Source organism: Bos indicus x Bos taurus, chromosome 24 (assembly GCF_003369695.1).
Source record: "Bos indicus x Bos taurus breed Angus x Brahman F1 hybrid chromosome 24, Bos_hybrid_MaternalHap_v2.0, whole genome shotgun sequence".
Classification (NCBI taxonomy): Eukaryota; Metazoa; Chordata; class Mammalia; order Artiodactyla; family Bovidae; genus Bos; species Bos indicus x Bos taurus.
Genome location: NC_040099.1, coordinates 44463996 through 44488027, shown reverse-complemented (window position 1 = coordinate 44488027; position 24032 = coordinate 44463996). Strand labels below are relative to the sequence as shown.

General features: G+C 44.8%; 1 protein-coding gene across 1 annotated transcript in view; it reads right to left on the bottom strand.

Moving 5' to 3' along the window:
* The window catches only part of SETBP1 (SET binding protein 1), a 408012-nt gene that overhangs the window by 368747 nt on the left and 15233 nt on the right, over positions 1 to 24032 (bottom strand). The window contains exon 2 of the mRNA XM_027526134.1: positions 17277 to 17921. Coding sequence (XP_027381935.1) covers positions 17277 to 17759 — 483 coding nt within the window. The 5' untranslated portion in view covers positions 17760 to 17921. The remainder of the gene's footprint in view (positions 1 to 17276; positions 17922 to 24032) is intronic.

Below are 24032 nucleotides of genomic sequence, written 5' to 3'. Positions count from 1 at the left end.
GGGGAAGTTCACATTTAAAGGAGTTTAAAAAAAGTTTGAGAGGAGGTGACGGGGGAAGCAAACATATGCTGGATTTTCTTTCCCTTTTCACCTCTTTGCAGAAGGGGTAGAAAAGCTCCTCCTATACTGAGCTGGAGGCGTCCCAGGTGGCGCTAGTGGTAAAGAACCTGCCTATCAATGCAGGAGACATCAAGAGACACAGGTTTTAGCCCCGGGTCGGGAAGATCTCCTGGAGGAGGGCACGGCAATCCACTCCAGTATTCTTGCCTGGAGAATCCCCATAGACAACGGAGCCTGGTGGGTTACAGTCCATAGCACTGCATGGAGTCGGACATGACTGAAGTGATTTAGCACACACACACATGCTGAGCTGGAGAACTCAGTAGTAGCAGAGGAATGGGTGCAAAGCATAGCAGAAAGCAAAACAGTGAAATAGATAATTGGAAATAAAACTCCACGGCAAAATGCTGGATTTGGAACTTCTGTAGACACCTCAACCTCTTCTGGAACTTTCTAATCATCTTTTCATAAGTGTCCCTATGCGACTCCATGGACTGTAGCTCACCAGGCTCCTCTGTCCATGGGGATTCTCCAGGCATGAATACTGGAGTGGGCTGCCATGCCCTCTACCAGGGGGATCCTCCCAACACAGTGGGTTGCCATGCCTTCCTCCAGGGATCTTCCCAACCCAGGGATCGAACCAGGTCTCCCACATTGGAGGCAGATTCTTTACCATCTGAGCCACCAGGGATACAAGTATCCCTAACACACAGTCAATGGATTCTTAAGAAAGCGACTGAGCTTCTCTAAGTCACAGGAATCAAAATGTTTGAGGCCGTTCCTTTTCACCTGCTGAAGGCTGCTCAGGCCTCCTCGGTGTGACAGCGAAAACCAAGGGCACTTTCTGTCTTCACTGTGTGCTGCGGTAGGCCTCTGTCTCTTGTCCACTCTGGGCCCACTTCCCTCCAATGCTGTTATATTTTGATTTCCTAAGGCAGCTCTCCACAGACCCCCCAGCTCTCTGCTCCCCAGTGTGGGGGTGGATGGTATCATACCTTTTTTGTCCCATTCAGGAAGAAGTCGGATTCCTCATCTGCTCTTCCAAGGTTTTCCTGCACTCTGGATTTCCAGGTAAACCCTGCAGGCCAGCCCAATGGGTTCAAGGCATACAATGAGCACCCTGCCCCCAGGACCATGGCTCAGAAATACCCAAGCTGCTTTTCCCTCCTTTTGAACTGTGGTGTTGGAGAAGACTCTTGAGAGTCCCTTGGACTGCAAGGAGAGCCAACCAGTCCATCCTAAAGGAGATCAATCCTGAATATTCATTGGAAGGACTGATGTTAAAGCTGAAACTCCAATACTTTGGCCACCTGATGTGAAGAGCTGACATTTGAAAACCCCCTGATGCTGGGAAAGATTGAAGGCGGGAGGAGAAAGGGACGACAGAGGATAAGATGGTTGGATGGCATCACCAACGCAATGGACATGAGTTTAAGTAAACTCCAAGAGTTAGTGATGGACAGGGAGGCCTGGCGTGCTGCAGTCCATGGGGTCACAGAGAGTCAGACATGACTGAACTGAACTGAACTATATCCTCTGCTTCCATCAAGATCCATTCAAGCCTCCTGTTTCTCCATCCTTCTCTGAACTGTTCACACACCCCAGCATCTGGGACAAAATTACCATCCTGCTTGGACCCAACCTCCCCAACAAGAGGTGAAGCTCAGAGCCTTCTCTGAACGCCAAACAAGTCCATATAAACTGAGAGGAACGACTCTGCATCCTTTCGCCTGCACAGGTACCCACATGAGTTCCCTCCTTTTTCATTGTTTGTCATCATTCACATCAACTATCACAGAATATGCCTACTTTTTTCTCAAATAAATATGTAGTTTATACTCATAGGTGACTACTTCAAAACTCTGCATGTTATGAAAGTAATAATTAGGTCAAGCCAAGCCCATATATTAATATGTCTCCTAGTTACATGAATCAGTATTTGTATGGCAATTTACTGGAATATGAGAGTTGGAAAAGACTCCAGTATCTTCTGCTTCGTTGCCTTCACTTCAAGATGGGACTCCTAAGAACAGAGGCAGTGAGGAAACCCAGGTGGTTAGGGGCAGAGACTAATCTGCTTCTCGGTTATGAGTCTATTGCATCGTATACAATATCTATCTGCCCAGAGGCCAGACACACACACACACATACATGCAGGTACACATAACACTGAATACTCACAAACACACACACACCAAACCATACCACCTTCTTAGGGCTCCCCAGACAGAGCTCCTCAGAGAGACCATGACGACAGAAGGACGTGACTGTGCATCCTCTCTGATGTTCTCCAGGCCTCGCTAGGATCATTTCCTAAACATATGTCTTCCTCTCCAGCTCTTTGCCTCCACTGTCCACAGGGCGAACCCCCACAACTGGGTTGTCCTCTTTGGAGAAAGAGAAGCTCCAAGGACCAGCAACTGTCTCCCTGGGCTTAACGAGATGAGCAGAAGCAGCTACTGACACACACACGGCAGTTGGGCCCCGATGGAGTGGGTTCTGCCGCAGGCCTAACATCAGAAGCAAAGGTCAGCTGTCATTTAGAAATGAAGCCAGAAGGAAAGCCAGGCATCCAGAAGTTCAGCACCTGCTCCTCCCAGGAGGTGGAGGGGGCACAGCTGGTCCAGCCTGCGGCAGCCCTTCCCAGATCCACCTGCATGGCTGCCCCCAAGGGGATGTGAGCAGTGATTTCCACACTGGTAGAAAGCCATCAGTCCCTCGGGTGGAGCAGTAAGTACTTCTGAGAGGTCCAGGACCCAAAGCCAAGCTCATCCAGGAGCACCCGCTTTCTCAGCAGCCACTCCATCCTTCTCCTGTACTGGTTGCCTGGACTGAGGGAGCCTTGCAGAGGCAGCCCTTCTCCCAGCCCATAAGCGTAAACAATTCCCCTGCCACCACCGCCACCTCCCCCCGCCCCCCCCCACCGCACTGTTTCTTTCAGCCGCTGTTCTTCTCTCCCTCCATTTCCAGACACCAGTTCTCACGTGGCCTCCACTTTTGTACCTGATCTGCCCCAGTACACCGCAGATTTCTACTTCCATCTTCTCCATTACCTTTTCTGGGTTCCGCTCCTTCTGCTAAAAGGCATGATGTGATTTTTTTCACGCCTCTGGCCAGCCTTGCTTTTTTCTCTTCTTCTTTCTATACTCAAAATCTCAAGGACAAATGCAATGCATAGGAAATGAAGAAAATACCTTTTATTAAATGAGTGAATGAGTGACTCAGTGATGCAGAAGAAAGGAAGCCCCGTGAGTGGACAGTTTTAGTATCAGCAGGGGCACTGAGGGCTGCTCAGCTCAGCTCTGTGACTCTTTGTTGGGGTCCCTTTCTCAAGTCTAGCAGAGCTTACTGTTCTGAAGTCAACATTCTCCTTTCACTATTTCCTCCTATTCCTCCTGCTTTCAGACCTCTGAGAACCGAAGCCTCAGGTGAAACAGAGCTAGAAAGGGACCCAGGCTAACTCAAAGTACAGCCTGAGTCAGCTGGCAGAGCTGAGTACAGGGACCACTCTTCCTGGCCCCAGGCCCACTGCCCATGCATCCATGTCACCCAGCTTATGGACACCATCACTTAGAACCTCTCTCACCTAATCCAGTGTGTCTACATGTCTTCTCTGGCTCTCTCTCTGAACTGATTCAGGCAAGATTTGTTTTTATTCATGGATTGTATTAGAAAGTGAAAGAGAGATCATTTAGTAAAAATTACTTCAGTTCATATAGTAAGGTTTTGAACAAGGACTTCATTGATATTTTCAAGTGCAAAGCTGACTTGATTGCTAAGTCAAGTCACTATATTTCTTATAATTCACATTAACAGGAGCCTACAATGTATTTTAAGATACTAAAATAAATATAGACACACACGCATTATAGGTTATCTTGGAAAATTCTATCTCCTCAGGAGGAAGCAAAAGAGAAGCCCCGGCCCCTCTCTCTCTCTGTTGTGTCTGTTTAATTTTATATTTCATTCTAGGCAGATCCTCCAGCCCCTCTGTGCTCTGGGTCATAATTCCAGCCTAACAGTGAAAGGAGGAAGGAGATGGTATGTTTAAAAACAACTTTATGGGGTTTCACCAATTTACAGAATTCATCCTGTGTTCATTCCCCGATCCATCATCTCATTACCATAAAGGAGCAAAACACATCCTTTAGTTTGGAAAGGGCTCTCACCCAGCAACACCCATGAGTGAAGGTTGGGAGCGTATGTGGCAAGTGAGGGCCGGGGGTGCAAGGCCAGAGGCCGGCAGGGCGCTCTGTGCACAGAGTTGCAGGACCACTTGAGAAGTTATCTCAGAACATCTCTGAAACCCGCCAAGAGGATTTTCACTCATCTTGTAGAGGGTGCCAGAAAAAGACAAGCAATACACAAGGTTCAGGAATAGAAGAGCTTATAAAACTTTCAGGAGGTGTGAACAAACAGTCCCTCTGAGTTCCCTGGAATCTAGCTAATCTGGTTCCAGTTTACAGAGAAACGGAAGCATTGAGAAGGCCCCTTGCCTGTGGGTCTTCGAGGGGCAGGGTTAGAAAGCAAGGATCTCAGGCCCCCACCTTAGGCTCAGTCCCGCTGATGCCCAAGTGAGGAGCTGCCTCAGGGTTTAGAGGGTGGACATGCTGGAATCCCAGCTTCCCGATCCTAAGACGGAAGCCAGGCCCTGGGGGTTTCTGTACCTCACTGCACACAACTGCAAAATGGGGATAAAACCACCTCCACTGCCATGGTGGGAAGGAGTCAGTAGATAGTGTGTGTCAAGTGCTTGGCAAGGTTCCCAGCTCAACAACAAAATGGTAGCTTTCATGGCCAATGGCTTTTCCTGTGATTCAAGTTTTCCATCAAAGAATGACTCTCTTCTGCCTCTGATGCACAGTTCATACTCTTCAGCAGGAAATCAGGAAACATAAGAAGCTGGACATCAAAAGACCTTCAAGCGAACATCCAAGGACAACAAGCCCTAAGCTTAAGCAACCAGTAAGATCTTGTGTGACCTACAAAATGAGGTGGGAACAGGAAGAAATACTTTTGCTAGTGATGGTTTTAATTTTTTTTTCTGTTTTGTTTTTTGTTTTTTCCACCCCCGGCAAAAGGATTAACATGCATGTTCTTAAACAAGGGGGTCCCCCATTTACAGCTGACAGCAGCAGCTGCAACCTCTGCCTCTCCTGCAGAATGGCAGGGAATCGAATCAAAAAGAAAAGCAAGTGGACAACCTTTCCTCCGGGAGCATGAAACACAATACCAGCCTCTCACCAAACCCAGCAGACCCCAGCTCTGATTGGAGGTTGCCTCGGAACAAAGGGAAATTGGTATTTAAAAAAAAAAATCTTCTGAAAGCCAACTCAGCAGATGGTTTTTTCCTGGGCTCCATGAGAGGGGGATGGGGTGGGGAAGTAGGGGGAGGGGAAGGGTGCTGGGATAACACAACTGCCACCGGGATACAGATGACTGAGAAGTGACAAAGATGGGGAAAGAGGGCTGACCTCTTGCTCCAGAATTTCACAAAGGGCAATTAGTCCATGTGGTGGTGACCTGGACTAGGCCACTAATCGTGCCCAACCTGCAGCTGCTGTTTATCACAGGCACGTCTGGGGCCTTTATCCAATGCTGGGGTAGAGAGGCTAGGGATGGGGGGATATGGGAGGAAGCCTGGAAAAGTTTAATTAGAGACCGCAGTTTGTTAATAATCTACTATAGGGCCGTTCTACAGAAAAGTCTTATATTTCCATTGCATTTTTAACATTTCAGAACCCTTTTACAACGATTCACTCAGATTATCTTCAAAGTAATGTGTAAGAAAGAGACACAGCATTAATGTCCTGTTAAATATGAGAAAAGAGAGATTCACTTGCTAAAGGCAGAAGAAGAAATCAAAACCAGAACCCCCAGCACAGGGTGGCCACCCTTCCCTCAAGTCTCAGGCCAGACAAGACTCAATGGAATCTTGTTTTGGAAGGGACCTTTGCCAAATCCCACATTTTCAGCCCAAACCAGGATATTTGAGAATATTTTTGTAAACAGCTCTAGATTAAGTCTCAGTGAGCCTATTATCCATCACCCCATGCTGCATGCACTGCCAGCCATCACTTCTTCCCAGGTCTCACTGTGGCCATGTCCTGCTGAATATTCTCCATCAGGGAGGTGGCTATGGGTCCAAGAAAGGAGCTATGTGTCTCCCAGATAAAGCTACAACACCCAGGTTCACCCACAGCCTAGATCAAGGACATGCAGGAGGAGCGATTAGGTGGTCTGCATAGAACTCAATTATTCTCTCCTTGAGGAGGTAACAGCAGGACCAGCTAAAGTGCACCGTTCAGTGATGGCTTCCTACTGCCAGAAACCAGGAATCCGAGGGTCTGATGTAGATTTGAGTCTCCCCACTCCCTCTCCCCTGGTTGTAATCCTGGGAAACCCTGATTGAAAACCCTCAAAATCCCTCCCTCAGTCTTTAAAACAGGGAGGACTAACAGCTACTTCACTTGGGATGGTTTATCCCAAGAACAATCCAGAAAGAGGTGACAGTTGGGTGATGCCAATCTTTCATGAAGGTGCTGGGCAAATGAGACCGCTGCCACCAAATTCCCATACTGTGCACTATCTGAAGCGCTCATTCTGACAGTCTTGTACTGTCCCAGGTTTTTCCCTAAATACTCTGAGATCAATTCCTCCAAATAAGAACTTTCTAAACCCTATGCAGCATTTATGCTGAACACACCATACAACTCTGTAGATTCATGCAGAATTTAGAAGCTTCAGCTCTGCTACAGTATATCTGGATGAGAGCACAGAAAAGACAGCATGATGAAAGGTTTTAGATGTTTCTTAAAAACCAATGCAAAATACACAGGGCTGACTAGGCAGAACCTATTTTGATAAAAAAAAAAAAAAAAAAGAAAACAGAGAGAGAGTTTTTTTCCCCCCATAGAACTACCTTCACTGGCACAGAGCTAACAAGAACTTCTTTAATACCCAGGCCAGGAAACAAAAGATGCAACTTCTGTCCTCAGAGAGCTTACACTATAACTAAGAAGAAAATACCTTTGATAACGCATTTTTAAAATCTTTTTCACTAGATCCAAAAAGGCCACTATGTAATTGAGAAACCAGGTTCACAGATGGTGGAGAGCCATGTAGAGATGCCCCAGAAGGGCAACCACAAAAGAGGAACTCTTTTGTGAGAGGGCATCTACATTTCAAAGTGGCCCTATTTCTGTGTAGTCCGCAGACCCTAACCAGACCATCTGACTAATATTTGACCTAGATGCCTATCTAGAACTATGCCCAAAGAAATGATAATAAGGATAATACAAACACCTACATTTTGGACCACTGTATGTAGGATGTATGGGCTTCCCTGGCAGCTCAGCTGGTAAAGAATCCTCCTGCAATGCAGGAGACCCAGGTTCAATTCCTGGATTAGGGAGATCCCCATTCCAATATTCATGGGCTTCCCTAGTGATTCAGATAGTAAAGAATCTGCCTGCAATGCCAGAGACCTGGGTTTGACCCCTGGGTTGAGAAGATCCCCCTGGAGGAGGGCATGGCAACCCACTCCAGTATTCTTGCCTAGAGAATCCCCATGGACAGAGGAGCCTGGCTACAGTCTATGCAGTCACAAAGAGTAAGACACGACTGAGAAACTAAGCACAGCACACGTAGGATGTAATGGTTTAGACCCTCAAATATAGCAGAAGGCAATTCTAAGTTGGAGTCTCCTTGACCTTGAGTTCAGTATATACCAACAATGATGAAGCTGCCAGAAAGCTGAAAGAGCCCAGGGACCTGCTAATAGAGATACTACACTTAACAGTAAAGGAGGGCACAATCCCCTGCAGCCAGACCACCTGCTGGTATTTTCCTCTGCTCTGGGAGCCCTCTCCACTGAAGCCTTTTAGGAAGCACACAGACAAACTAGCATCCCTGGCACAGGAACCAAGGTGCCTTGGCATCCAAAAACAATGGGATCCCAGAAACAGTTTCAGGAACTGGCAATAGTCATGTTTTAAAAGAATAATTTTGGTGCAATGTAAGAAAGAGTCTTACCAAAACCAGAGCTGCCTCAAGAGGTTGCAGCAAGTCTCCTCCCTGAGGGCCATTGAGAAGCAGCCAAATAACTGTCCACGAGGGATTTTGGAAGGTGTCTTCTGTTTGTTTACAAAGGAAGTTGAAATGGAAATATTCAGAGGCTCTTCTGACTCAGTGAAGTCCAGGATGCTGGAAGTGTGACCCAGCTGTGGACCCATTCTTTCCTTTTGACCCATACCTTCTGTGGTTGGCCTTCACCTGTCTCCTGATCTGGTGCCAGGTTCTAACCTGTGTCATATTTAACTCCTGGTTCTCAGCCCCTTCCTGGATCTCCTAATCATGGCTGCTTTCATGACCAACAGCACCCACATCGAGCATGATGCTGACCTGCCACTTAGTCAATGGGAGGAATCCAAAGGAAGATTGGTAAGTTCAGGAACCTGATGGTGCAAGAAAGAACCACACACCCAAATAAATCCATGTCCATCTCTGGCTCACCTGAAAGGGCAAAGATGGAGAAATCACAGATTCCCATTGTAGGCTACAAATAGATCCCCTTTAGCTATACTCATGACCCACCATAAGAAGCAGCTCCTTTAAGACAGTTCTCCAGGGATACAGTCTGTAGTGAACAATACTGAAATCCCCTAATTGTTCAGTGCCGTGTTTTCATTCATAGCACTGAACAAATGAATAACTGGCTTGGCATGAAAGGCTGCCCACGTTCCTGGGCACATTCACACCTGCAAATGATTACTTCTTATTGGAAGGCATGGTGGCCCACCATGAGGGACAGAACGGCGATCTGTTCATATCCCTTCGTACCCTCTCTTCTCCACTTCCGCTGATCCTCCCCACTGTGAAACTGGCTGAAGCTTGTGAAAGCCGAAGAAGACAATGTGGGAAAAACACAATAAACAAGGTCTAAGAAAAACCACTGAAGCAACCTGCATTTGATACTAATGATGATTATCAAATGACTTCATGGGCCAGGTACCAAGGTGGGAACTACTTGGACTTTTTAGAGTCGATAAAGGCCTCCATTGTTTCCTCTGGTGAGGTCAGAGGCTGGTGGGAAGGCAAAAGAAGTGAGCCGGGGGATGGAGGGGCAGGCAGGAAAAAAACAAACCTAGGACTTTAGAGACAAAGATACACTGCTGGTACAGACGGAGGCCCCTGGCCTTCTTAGGGCAAGATTCAGCGGGACACTGTGGAAGCTAGGAAGGAACCCTAGAGGTTATGTCATTGAAACCTGCCCTTAGTGCAGGACTCTGACTGGCTGTCCATGCTCCAGCACGCTCCGACAGCAGCCTCAGCTTGCACCAAGGGCTCTCGACTTCACCAGACAGCACAGAATTCAGAATCCTCCAGGCACTGGGTACAGCTGCTAGTCCATGCGGGTGTTTGCATGCTGTGTAAATCGGCACACCTCTTGGGAACCTTTGGCTCCACTGAGCTTCTGCCCTCCCCACTGGCCGCCTCTCCCTTTGGCCACTGGTTCCTCTTGTGGGGGTGGCAGAGGGCAGAGCCTTAATGCTACCTTCCAAGTCATCATCCTGAGAACCAAACAAGTTGAAACTATTTCCACAAAGTAGTCTGGTATGTGCAAATTATAATATGAATTTTTAGCTTACTGTGGATAAAAAATACCTCTTCATTGCCTCCTGGCTTTGATTTCTGTATGTAAGGCAGTCAGGAGCCTGAACTAATGCCTGCAGCCCAGGCTTCGAGAACTTCCCTGCCATATCCCCATGCTGTCTGCCTAGGCAGTCCTTAAGCAGTGACTTTCCAACCAAAGTGACTCATGTCTCAGGAACAAGGAAGGCAGGAGGGGACATCCTGGGATGTCGTGCATTCCAGCGTTTTGAAGGTGGGATGTTTTTCACTTAAAGTTGCAGGAATCAGAAGAATCAAAGGATAGGGCAGAGAAGGGCAAAAAGGAATTATTTATTTTGCCTTTTATTAAAAAGAAAAGAGGTAATGTAACTGAAGGTCAACTGGAAATGCAGATACGAGAGGACTTTTTGTATGCGTAGAAATGATGATTGAGAAGAGGGGGTGACTGCACAAACACTGGGAGTGTGGCAGGGATGCAAGGAAACACCAGCTGAACCCCATCTGGTCGTCCTTATGACACTACTTTGAAAGTTTCATTTTGAGTCATGCTTTGAGCTCAGCAGCAATCCTGGTTTGGCAGATAAGTGACCACAAAGATAAAAGATTTTTATCAAAGATAAAAGACCTTTAAATTGACTTTAAATAAATCCCCATACCAATTCTTACTACCAAAAAAAACAGCATTAGAGGCATGTTTGATTAGTAGGTGCTTGTGCAAGCATCAGAAATAAGACACTGGTACTGCAACCCACGTATCACAATTCAACATAGCCATCAGCAGTACAAAAACAGGATCAGCCTAAAGAAACATATGGCTTCTGAGACAGCCCACGCCTCTGAGCACCCAGCACAACTGCAGGGCACTGTGTGGCTAGCCATGCTGAGAGGGTGCTGAGAGGGTCCTGTGGGTGAGCTGGAAGAGAGACACGCACAACAGGAATTAAAGTGGTGCATACTGAGTGAGGTGCTGTGCTAAACATACCAGGCACTTTCATCCCCACAAGACACCAGCACGGAAGTGTTCCTATGACCGCTGGTTTTCACACAGTTAGGTAACAGCTTCGAGGGGTCGAGAGACTTGCTTAATGTCACAGGGGACCAGCTCCTAGTGCAGGTTCTCTGCAGAGAACCTGGTCTGGAATCAGGGCCGGCAATCTTTCTAACAGATCTCTTATTTCTTATCTGAACAGTTCAAGGAACGAATGACTCTCCATCCAGAACAGAACACAGTTTTCCTCCTTTTACTCTAACAGGTTTATCTTCAAAGGTATGGAGTTCACCGAAGAAGGTTCCTTGTTGAACTCCAAAGTGAAACTAACAACAGCGGGAAAGAGCCAGCAAGGTGCTGTGGACTCCCCGGGAATCCCTCACACAGGAGAAAAGTAGGAAGCACACAAGGAAGAAAGAGGGGAAGCAAACGCTCCCAGAATATCCTCACAGAATGCAAGCTCGATAAACCTCCCCACTTTGTAAGCTCAATTCTGACGTCTGCTCCCATGATTGTAGGCCTTTTGACACTGGGGCAAAAAGGAAACGATCCGATGACAGAACAGTGGGTCCCAAAGAGAGGTCAACAATTTTGTTTATAGTAACTAGTTTTCTTAAAGAGGAAAACTTGCCTCATCTAACAGAATGACTCTTAAAGTTTCCAGTTTTTAGAAGAGAAATAAAGTTTCAGAGGTCAATAGCTGTTTTTGTTTTTGTTTTTTTTTTAACATGCAAAAAACTGAAATTCAGGAAAGTAAAGCATTCTTATTGAAGCTGTTATTAACAGAGGCAGAGATGGTGCCCAGGGCTCCTGTCCCCAAGCCCAGTGTCCTTTCCCAAACACCAACTCCAGATGTTAAATATTACCTGCTGCTTGATACAATTACTTTGTGGAAAAGGTTTTTAGCTATAAAATAACTACAGAGAAACGTATCGGCAAACAAAATTTTCAGGTACTCTGATGAATAAAGAGGAACATGCTGCTTAAAATAAAAAATCGATAGAAAATATAAAATTAAACAAGGCAAATTCAGCTTCTTATGAAGAAATGCTGGCCAAACCTACTCTCCCAGTCAGGTTGAGAGTGTTGTAGGGGAAGAAGCCCATACACCCTGGAGTTCAAAGCCTCACATTCACAAGCACTGAAATAGGGACGGCAAGCCTTCAGTCAAGCAATGCACCTCTAAGTGACCAGAGAAGGTGCTGGGCAAATGATAGTGAGAGAAGGACACCTGAACCCTAAGGGGGGTGGAAGGCTCTCGTGGGTGCTCAGGACCACCATCAGAGTGCAGGAGGAAGTGGTGCAGTACCAGAGGTCCAGCAGTCTGAGCCACCTTCCATCCCTGCCCAACACACCCTCTAAACTGCTACAACCATAGCAAGTCAAGTGAGAAATGTGCTTCTCACAAGCCTACAGGGAAAATGGAGAGCTGTGGTGCAGCCCTCCCAACTCACAAGTGGATCACTTTCATGCCTCTCTGTCCTAGATCGCCCTCATTACGTTCCCTGGACCTGCAACCCTTCCTTTCTGCACTTCAAAGTCTGCAGAGCACTCCCATTATTTACAGAATTAAATGCAAACTCATTTACTTATTTGATATTCATCACTCTCTGCAATCTGATGCCAGACTCCCTTCCCATCTACATCACCTAAAAAACTCTTTTTCCTCTTCATACTTTGTGGGTTTGACACAAGGGGGGTGCTATTTGAAGGATGAATAAATGAATTTATAACCTATTAGACTTCCTAAGAGAGGGTTATGAGTACTTAGAAGAAAATACAGGCTCTTTCCACACATATATGATGATGTTCTATGTGGGGTTACTGAGAAGGAATCCTGAACATCTTCCTAGGACCATGTCAGACTCTGAGGAATATGAGACTGCTAGAGAAAGTCAGTTCTCCTGATGAAGCTGGGTAAAGGTGAACATTAAGTCCAAAAAAACAAAATAGAAGTTGCATTTTGGTCAAAAGCAAATAATAATCCATAAGCAGAATAAAGGAAAAAAATAAGACTTTAACTCATGACATTTTGAAACACTTGGAATTAAAGACAGTGTACCAGCTCGTGATCTTGCCACCCTTACCATGTGGGAAAGTAGGAGAGAAATGCCCTCAAGCTGGATCCTCACCTTCCAGAAGCCCTTTCCAGTGTGGGCACTTGGGGCCTGGACTCCAGCATTGGCCAAACAGCCTAGGAGAACTGACTTCAAAGGCCAACCCTGCTCCTGCTTATGTGAAGCCACTGAGCCTCAATTTCCTCATCTGTAAATAAATATCTCTCATCCAACAGGACTTTTATAAGGACTAATAGAGAAAGCAAATACAGATAAAAGAGTTAGCTGAAGGTCTGTCATGTGGCTCAAAAAATTGGAACTGTAACTATGACATGTACAATGTACATTTCCCATCTTTTAAAAAAATCTTCCATTGGGTTATATCATGTGGAAACTATCATCTCTATTTGGCAGATGAGGAAACTGGGCCTTCAGCAAGGTTATACTCCAAATCCAGAATCACAAAGCCTGTTGGTGCTGTAGCCATGCCACACTTCCAACCTTGGGTCACTGTATAGTCCTTGTCTCAGAACCCCCTCTCCTTCTCGTGACATTGAATCTGGTGAGTATCCTGACTCCCACAGAAAGTCCTCAGAAAAAGGAGAGCTGCTAAGCTCTGTCCAGCTAAGAGCCTCTTAAAAACCTGTCACTGCTAGAACATTTTAAGTTCACATGTTATACCTGAACTTGCTTCTAGAGATTCATTCTCATATTCTCTATTGTTTTTATTGAGCAACCTGGAGGGGAAATAGAGGAAGCTTACATTATAATTCCACTTACCTGAGTCAGTCTAAGATGTAACAACATGGGTGCTGTGATAAACAGCAAGGTGCGTTTATAGGATCCATCTGCAACCCAGGACCTGCCCAAAGGACAATTCTGAGGCCCTGAAATTCTGAGTTCTCTTCTCAGTCACCACTTCTTACCAAATGCTGCTCTTACACATCACATAAATCAATTCATCATAAATCCTCTACCAGACAGCATTTCAAGTGTCATCCCAAGTTTACTTGGAAGGGAGGTGACTTGTCCACTGGTTAGACAAGTCCATGCATCCTTGAGCCAGTGAAATGGTATTTTCATGGGTCCCTCCTAATATCCTACTACTGACATGACCATGTTACCTGAAAATCTATAACAATTCTCCAGTTTGGAAGATTGGGTCTAGGTTTGAAATTCAGAATAAAGCTCTTAAGGATACCACACACACAGCAGCAGAACATGTACAAACAGAAATAGAAGAGAACTAGCTGTGATATGTAAGGAATGCCATAATTATCCTATAGAACTTTCCTTTTACCAAAAAAAAAAAAAAAAAAACCATGAAAAAGCAAATCATTTGGGATCCAATATAAGCTGTCTTTGCCTAAGGCTGCCAAACAATGACTTGAACAAAACTGATTGGTGTGCAAAAGTAAAACAAACAAAAACAAACAACAACACAAAGCACATAATGATTAACACTCATTTTCCCAGCCTCCAAGTTTGGAGGATAAATCTTTCAAAACAAAATGAGATAAAACAAAATCCTTGTAATCCTAAAACTCCCTGCCCTTCCCCTGAGTCAAGGGTCAACAAGTGTTTCTGGTAAGAACCAGATAGCAGATAGTTTAAGCTCTGAGGGCCATACACTCTCTGTCACAACTACTCAACTCTGCTGTCGAAGTGCAAAAGTAGCCGTAGCCAAAATATAAATAAATAGATGTGGCTCCATTCCAATGAAACTGTATTTAAGGACATTGAAATTTGAATTTCATATAATTTTCCCATGTTACAAAATATTATTCTCTTTTTTATTTTTTCCCAACCATTCTTTGCTTGCAAGCTGTACAAAAATAGGCAGGGGGCTGAATTTTGCCCACAGACTAGTTTACCAACCCTGCTCTAAGTCAGCATATATGATCAGATGACACCCAAGGAGGCATCTCCACTCAGTCAAGGACCAGCTCCACAGAGCTGTTTTCTAAGTGCTCAGCAGAAGACCTGACTCCCAGGGATCACTCTATGTACACTTCTTCAATGAGCAACTTGCCTCACAATAGAAGATCCAGAAGACTAGATTTGAGAGTAAGACACTGACCTAATGCTTACAAAATGCCATCCTCATCCTTTTCCCTGTTCCAAATTAATGACCATGTAGTTCCCATTCATACAAATAAATTCTGCATGCTCATTCCACTGAACTTTTCTGTACAAATGGTAGGCAAGGTTTCCACCTCTCCACCTTAGCTCCAGCTTTTGCTTACTCCTTGCTGGAAAAACAACAGGAACTAAAAGAGTAATAAACTTACCATACTAATCCAATACAGATCAGAGAACTTCCTATCATCTAGCAAATGATTAAGACCCAGCACTGATAACTTTATTTGTAAATCTCTGAAAAGTATCAGCTCTAGACACAATGTAGAAAGGATAAAGAAATAAAATACGAAGCAATTTTCATAGATATTCCCATTACAGAGCCAGCATAACACAACATTATGCATTTAATTTCAGCCCTTCCCCTTTTTCTCTCCACCTCCAATTGCTCAGGCTTAGAAATGCACAGTCAGTCACATATTCAAAGAAGCAATTTCATCTCTCTTTCCAATGACGTACACAAAGGGCATCCAACTTTTTGGGTGAGAATCACCAGCCTGAGAATTTCAGATATGAGAGTGGAGGTCCACTGCACATTTCAGCTTTGAAATCATCCCTGTGTCACAAATTCCAGAGTTTTATTCTGGGGCATTCCAATAGACAGATGCCTATATTTGGGAACAGTCTTCTGGCCTTAAGGAAGTAGTACTGATCAGGACAACGTACTCTTTCTAGGATTGTGAATTTTGGTTTGCACACCCTAAACTGTGGGCTGCTGCTCAAATTCTGGCAGTGATGGTGATGAAGGGAAAACAGTTCCCACAGTTTTCAAGACTGCTCTCCCCCACAAAAATCCAACAATACTCTTTGTGCCATCTCAGTGACCAACGACAAAGATATTCATTTTCAAAGCTGAAAAGACTTCAACTCCAAAGCAAAATTTAACTTTCTAAGTGGAGCCTGCTTGCATTTCTTTGCATTTGCTTGCAAAAATCTCAAAAGTTTCCATGTACATATAGATAATCTTTGATTTTATATCAGAGAACTCAGAAAGCATCACAAAGTTGTAAATGGGGACAGGAGAGGTGAAAGCACTTACCTCTATGCTAGGTAAAAACACACCAATTTCTAAAGATTTTTTTGTGTGTTCCAAATGTTAAAGAAGATATCAACTGCCCTGGCTTGCTCAGGATTGAAGGGGGTCCTGGATGCAGGACTTTCTGTTTGAAAACCAGGTTAGTCTGAGCAAATTAAAAGTGTTGGCCACCCAGAAAAGTCTCTTCTAGTCTAATTTTTTTTTTTTTAACTGCAACAAATCAGCCAATACACGTAGCATGAGGAAAGGCACAGCCCAACTAAAGAAACAACATGATTCTTAGCAGTTTATTGAAAATGACTACACCAAAGCTCAAAAACCACTGGCAACAGAAAAACTAGACTATTTCTGGACTATAAAGGAGAAAGCTTCATTCATATGGGCCATTTTACCTTCCATCATGCCCAGAGTCCAAATATTAATAAATAAGATGTGAGAGAATTACAAAAACTCTAGTTAACATCCACAACCTAAAACTCCAGAACTCTTATCAACAAGAAGACTCCTTTCAGAGCTGTTCACAAGACCCAGAGATTCTTGGATAAAAACTTTCTAGACTAGGGCAGCCCTCTGCTATCACAGCTGAGTGCCACACCCCTCCCAGGAAAGGAGGTCTCTGTAACCCTCTGCGACACAAAACAAAACCTTAGATCCATCCATTCAACCACACTATATCATTAATCACCTAGAGATCTGTTTTCCACACCCACATCGACTTTGATGAGGAAAATGACAACACACTGAGTTCATCCAACACCGCCTGAGAAGTCCACAACGTGTTAGACAAAGCCTCAGCAGTCCCCTGTCCCTTCCATTTCTCCAGCGCCAGCTCAGAAGCTCACCACTGGCTCCTGGGAAGATGATCTCTCAGCTGAGAAGAGCCTCAATTTACTATGAAGACTGGGCTTCCTCACTCAAGTAAGCAATTTGTCTATTTTAGAAAGATGTACAGAAATGACTAAAACCAAAAGGGTGTTATAACGGTGCTTGACTGTTCTGAATGACCAAAATTTTCAACTTCCTACTCTTCACTATGAGAACCGATGTAAATATCAAACCAAAAAAAAAACCAAAAAGCACCCTCAAAATTCTCTCACAGCTAGCCAGATCTGACCCAGCCAATTGGCTGCTACACAGTAAGAACTTCCAGGAATATAATTGTAGTTTTTTTCATTTTGTTTTCAGTCAGTAGAAGCCATAATATTAAACTGGATACTATACCAAGACACAGAAGACATTTTCTGTAGGCCACAAGTGTTCCATCAGAGAAATGAGTAATTTATAAATAAGCAAGTAGCCCCTTAACAGTTGAGGATAAAACGGCAAAAACAAACCGAAACACCTAGTCGACAGGGATCCCTACCTTCTTTTTGGAGTGGCTTCTGTCCTCCTCCTTTGTGGCTTTGCTATTTTTCCCAGCACGGGACACCTTCTGGTCCGACTGCTTGATGGTGATCTTGATCTCAGGCGGGCATATATAGTTCTCCAGATTCTTTGGGGGTTTCTTAGCCCGTTTTGTGGTCTGAATCTTCAGCTTCAGACTCCCCTCTGTGAAATTGGCCTCCTTGATAGAAAACTCCTGTTCTTCCAGGCCATCTCCTGCCACCCATTTCTCACTGTCTGCATTGGAGTTGGAATCCACATCCCGCCCTGAGCCCAGTTCATCCTCCTCCTCTGGCTCCATGCGTTCTCCACCTGCTGGGATTCCCTTCCCAGTCTCCGGAGCAGACAGCAAAGGTTCTCCTGTACAGCTAGGAGTAGTCGAGGGCTTGGCTGAGGAGACTGGCAGGAATTCCGACTCACTCCCCCTTTGCCGGGAGCCACTTAAGACTTCCCTGGACTCCATGACAATCCTCCAGTTGCCAAGAGTTCTCAGGAGGGAGACAGGGAAAAGGGAAAGGTGAGAAGAGACGGCACTCAAAATTCCAAGGAGAAAGTGGTCCGGCTGGGCTCAGAGCCCCAGGGAAGGAGACACCGTGAGGTTGTTCAGAAGAGATCAGATCTGCAACTGAGAAGCAGAGAGATAATTAGCCATGGCAGGCAGGAAAAAATGACCCCCAAAGGGAACTCAAACTAAGTTCCAGAAGTCCCATCCTACTTATCTATGGCATTAGAAAAAGAAAAAAAAAAATGATTTGAAAAAAATCAAACCAGAAAGTGCACATCCCCAAATTGTATTATATGGGAGCAGAGGGGGAGACACTCGCACAGACACAGTCTTTCACTGAATTGTTACTAATTTTTATGGTTGTGGGTCCAAGAATAAAGAGAGATGAGTCCTCCAGTCCAGTAACAAGCTAGATGCTTCTTATACCAAAGCCACAGCCGGCTGAGTCACCATCAAAGCCAACTATGACGAAAGGAAGTCTAAGTGCTGATACTCGGGTCTGTGGAAACTGCACCTGGCTGGCTTCTTGCACAACTTCCCTCTCACATGTGAAGAACAGTCTGCAAAGCTGAACACAGTCCTGGGCTGCCTGGCCCAAGCTCTCCATCCCCGCAGAAGAAGAGCTTCTGGACTGTTCTTTCTTTATCATCTTTCATTGTGAATTATTTTAATCATGCACATGTCTTGCCTTTATTTCTTAAAACAAATGCAAAGCTGAGGTGAAGGTTTGTAAAAGGAAAACAAAAAGAGTTCAGTAAGAAATTACTTCTAATGCTGTGATTAATGCAAAACAAATGCTAAATGTGTTTCTGACACAAAAGTTTTTTAATCGCTATCTATCTTTTAGATAAAAATAGCCACCCGAGACAGTTTTAATTCCCTTCCTGGCCCTTAAATAAAGTGGCATTATGTCTACATGACAACAAAAAAAAGAGAGAGGGAGAGAGGGAGCATTTCACAGGCCTTTGGAAGTGTCAGGAATCCCTGCAAGACTTTTTATTCTCCCTTTCTCTTCACCAAGCTATCCTTCACCCTTATTCACTCCATGTCCCATTATTCCCAACTTTATACTCATCACTTTAAAGCTCAAAAGAAAGCCCAAATGCTCATTTTCAAGAGAAAACTTCAAGCCCTGGGGCTGCCCTGAACTTCAAGACATCATCTCCTTCTACCCCAGCTGTAGATAAGGTTACAACCAAGCCTTCACAATGGCCACTCAGCAGAAGACACTACAACATACCCTAGACTGTTAGCTTTGAGCCCATCATTTAAGGACTTGACCAGCAAATGTGCCCACCAGAAGTTTCCAGAAATGCCCACAAAGACACACTTAGAACGGCCAAGAACTGGAAATCGAGCAGGTACTTCCACCCTTGGGGATCAGTAGATTTTCAGCTGATGCCCTGTGAGGAAGCCAGCCAGCAAGGCAGCAGGGCTTCAACATGGACCCTGCTCCCCAGAGAAGCCCAGGAATATAATCAGCTCCTGGGAACTACTTAGCCCTGCAGGAAGACATGTTTACAGTTGCTTCCACTTGGGGGAAAACCCAATGAATGCAGCACCTCTGCAAAGAAGTGGCTGTTTGGTGAGAGCATCCTCTCCAAAGCTGTCAACACTGAACAGCAACCTGTGCCCCATGCTACAAAAGGGCCAAAGTCCCCACTGAGGAGCAGAGGAGGGCAGTTAGACCAGTTGACACTTCATGTTTTCTTTACTGGTGAGGTTCCTATCTCATCTAGACTGATCTGCCTACTTGCCCAAAACTGTAGATAATTTTCAAAAAGTCATATTCAAGTCAATATTCATTGAGGCCTCTCTTATTGGTGTCAGATAAACACACTGCTGTTGGAGGCATCAAGATGCCTGAGAACCTGTCCCTGCTTACCTCTACTGAGCAAAAGCCCAGTAGGTCTGTCTCATTCTGTGCGTTAGATTCATACAAATCGGCAGCCATGCTTCTTATGACAGCAGTGCTCAGTGGTTTGCTCCCTCTGACAGGGATCTCCAGTGTAGCATTTTAATATCCTGGTACCTACCTACAAAGCATACTTTGGTCAGAGCAAAAGCTGAGGCATATTCTCCATAAAAAGTTCCTAAACTAAATCTATTTGGACCTTCGAACCAGAGTAGGCCAACAGCTATTGCCGGTTTTGTGATGAGAGAAAAGAAAGTAAAATCTAAACTTTAGAGGAATAGATAAGAGTACAAGGTAGATGAATTATCAGAATTGAGAAAGTATGTTCCATTTAAATAACGATTCACTTCAGAGTTTCTTGTATTTAGTAGTATAAATCAGTAGCTAATGAATATAGGACACAAAGTTCCAAAACTTAAAACTCAAATAGTAAGAGATCCACAAAAACTGAAAATTCAACATTTTTTCTTTTAGTCAAGTCAAGATCCTAAGAAACGATTAATATACAAGTTTTTCCTCAAGGAGGTTACACTCTTGAAGAGAGACTTGAAAAACAAAACAGAGATTTTCACCTCCTATAATAAAGGATAGAAACAAAGGGAAGAGAAAGGGTTTTCCTCTTGGGCAAGGTGTAGACAGAGAGGAAACCACACAGGAAGGCCTCAAGAGAGCATTTGACCTTGAGGGGCTTCGGTAAGTAAAGTGGGAAAAGGCGCGACACGGAAGACAGGAGGGACAGCATGAGGCAAGACCCAGCCAGGAGTGCACAGAGTTGCGTTCGGGAGAGAGAAAGCCGAGGTTCGACTAGTAAGTGCGGCACAGTTGGGAACTGGTAAGAGAAAAAAGGTTACAGCCATATCACGGACACCCTTGGACGGCACGCCGCTAATGAGCTGGATTTTATCTTACGGACGGTGGGAAGCCATTTAAGTAGGTGATGTCAGTAGGCAAGGGGTATTTGCAAAGCTATGCTTTAGAAAGATAAATTAAGGGAACCCAATATTAGAAACAGGGGGACCATCAAGAGGCTTGGATGAAATCCGATTCTTGTTGCAAGAGGACCAACCCAAGGCAGCGTGAGTATTACTTGATGAACACTAGAGATGAAACCATAATGCAGTTTCAAATAATCCCATCCAGGAACACATCAATTCCAGACTTTCCATACTTGTCTACTCTAAGAATTCAGTCTTAGAGCTCACTAGCCATCAAGCTGCATTCCCTATTCAAGTCAAACCAGTCTCCACAGCGGCATTACACACTCAGAGTTCTTTCCACCTTGATATTTTTATAGAATCTCTTCTTATATCCTCTCTCATCCATCCAGGCAATGCCTGGCGTACAACTGGTGTTTTCCAAATGTTTGTTGTATGAAGGAATGAATGGACAAAGGAACAAGCAGATACCAAGCCTTCCCACCTTTCAGGGTCTAGCCCAAGTCTTCACTTCTCCATGACAACATTTTGCAAACTCTGAACCACAGCACTCACTCCCTGGCCTGACTGAACACTGCTTGCAGCTGCAGAGCTTGCCACTAAATACTAGTCATACATGGTCTCCTCATTGTTTCCAGGATACAAATCTTATTTTCCTTTCTTGATTGCAATTCAGGCTCAGGCTGAGGTCGATGATGACTATACATTAGCTTCAGCACCCAATGCAGGATGGGGCACAGGGAGGACTTCCTGAAGTTCTTTCTGAATGAAAATGAGTTAGCCCCTGACAGCTCATCAAAGTCCTGTGGTTCAAACGACTCCAACTGCAGATCCACCCAGGCAGGCGGCCCCTGCACAGTTCGCTGTCTATGCCCCTCATGGCCACATGCAAGAGAGACACTTTCAAAAGTAAAGAGCAAAGACATAAACCTTCTGTTTACTGCACCAGCACACAAAGCCGCTGTTCTCCTTTGGCCTTCTCCCAGCATGTAGCTGTCACCCCAGATTCACAGGTCCAGTTTTTTTGGTGCATCTGGGAAAACACTGGGAGTCCTCTTGTGGCACCACCAGCCAACGTACCCCGTGAGCACACGCACACGCTCACGCACACACTCAGACGAAAGTGAAAACAAAAGCAAGGTGAAAACCGTTCGCCTTGTCACATTCCAGCAGCCAGTGGCTCCTCCAGAGTGGGCAGTGCACAAAGGGCACTTTGTGCTGCTCAGGCCTCTAGGCCAACAACAGTTAACCCGTCTGTGGCTGATTGCAGGACCCGAGGTGAGAGAAGCACTACAGGTACAATAACATGCGCTTAGGAAATGAGCGCTCAGCAGGTCCCGGGGGAATAGAGGGGCGCGGGGAGGGATGTGCTGGGGAAAATACTGAGAAAGCAGTCCAGAGACTGGGCCTGCCTTTCCCCAACAGCGAGGTGCTGAGTCCCTTACTTCGTACTTATCTCAGCAATGAATGCAACAAGACCAGGATCTCTTCCATACTCTAGACTGTGTAATTACACCCAGCATGGTCATAGACCTCTGAGACACTCCAAAGTGGGTACTGTGAGCCTACAGAATTATTTGTCCGAGAGCCAAGGGGAATCTTGCTTGGCTCTATGTGCTTCACGACCCAGATGTGTCCCAGGGAGTAAGTACATCCTCTCTTCTCCATGATCTGTAAAATGGAAGAATTTTTCCTAGTCTAGAACACACTCTCCACCTGCAGCCTTGAGGGAACTCTTACTAATCCTGGAACTTGGTGGAAATGCCAATTCTCAAGCCCCACCCATGGCTGCAGGGATAGACCCAGCACTCTGGCTGGTACCAAGCCCTCTAGGAAGTTCTAATGGGCTTAGACTTTGCCTGGTCTATGTGCTTACCCCTACCAACTGACTTTACCAAAAAGCACTACTACTTTATATTCAAAGGGAATTCTTGCTTACCGTTCATCAGTGGCATTTTATTCATCTATGCAATCCCAACACCTAGAACAGTGCCCAATGAATAATGGGCACTTGAGAAATGTTGGTTGATTGAATTAATAAATACACAAATCTCCTCATGCTGGGCTTCCCATGATTATCTACCTCTCCCATCTGCTTTGCTTCCAGGGCACATTCAGACCATCATCACGCTGACTAGTGCTTTCCAAAGTGTCAGCCTGGTAGAACTGATACAGCCCTTCACTTATATACTGCTACTGCTACTGCTAAGTCACTTCAGTCGTGTCTGACTCTGTGCGACCCCATAGACGGCAGCCCACTAGGCTCCACCATCCCTGGGATTCTCCAGGCAAGAACACTGGAGTGGGTTGCCATTTCCTTCTCCAATGCATGAAAGTGAAAAGTGAAAGTGAAGTCACTCAGTCGTGTCCGACTCCTAGGGACCCCATGGACTGCAGCCCACCAGGCTCCTCCATCCATGGGATTTTCCAGGCAAGAGTACTAGAGTGGGGTGCCAGGGCCTTCTCCATCGCTTATATAACAGGAGTCAAAAGATGTGGACTCTGGACCTAGTTCTGACACCTAGGATCCCTCATAAGACTCTTTTAGCCTCACTGTCTCATCAATAAAATGGGGGGAAAGATGACTTCCTGATCTTCCTCATTATAGTTTTTTATCTTTTTTTCTAATGGAACTACATGCTTCTTATAAGTTTTTAAATAACACATACAATTCATAAGGTCTTAAAGGCAAACAATGACAAATATCGGAAGAGTCTGCTGCCTCATTCTTGACCTTTCCCAAACTCCCTCAGAACTCCACATCCTCACCCCTACCTCAGCTCTTTATTCTGCTAATTCCATAAAGCTGGACACATCTTTCATCTTTACATTGTGGAAGACAGTAGGCTACCCATATAATCCTCAGGCCAGAACTTTTTCCCCTCAAAACTCTGTAGAATGTCTTCTAGAACTTAAAGTAAAAGAAGAGAAAATGGAAGCCAGCCTGGTTTTGTTTCCTTTCTAGACAATGAGTTTTATGCTTTTCTAATTGAAAATTTTTTTTATTATAATACAATTTTATTAACAACAATATGAGGAATGTGGATCTTACTTATTTTTCCTGGAACAGAGTGAGACTTTTGGATCTGAAGTGCAGGTTATTTCTAATTCAGAATCATTCCCTTCAATTATTCCTTTGGCTATTTCTTCTATTCAGTGGTTCTTTCTTTTTTTTTTTTTTACCTCAGTTTAGAACTCTACTCTCTGTTCTCCATTTCTCTCATTTTCTCTCTCACTGTTTTTATTTCTTTATTTTGCATCATGCGAGAGCCTTCCCTAATCTAAGGTCCATAACACCAATTTAATTTTGTCTTTCATCTTCCCTTTGCAGATTGACCTGTGGATGTTTAATTTTGCATTACACATTTTGCATCCCTGATC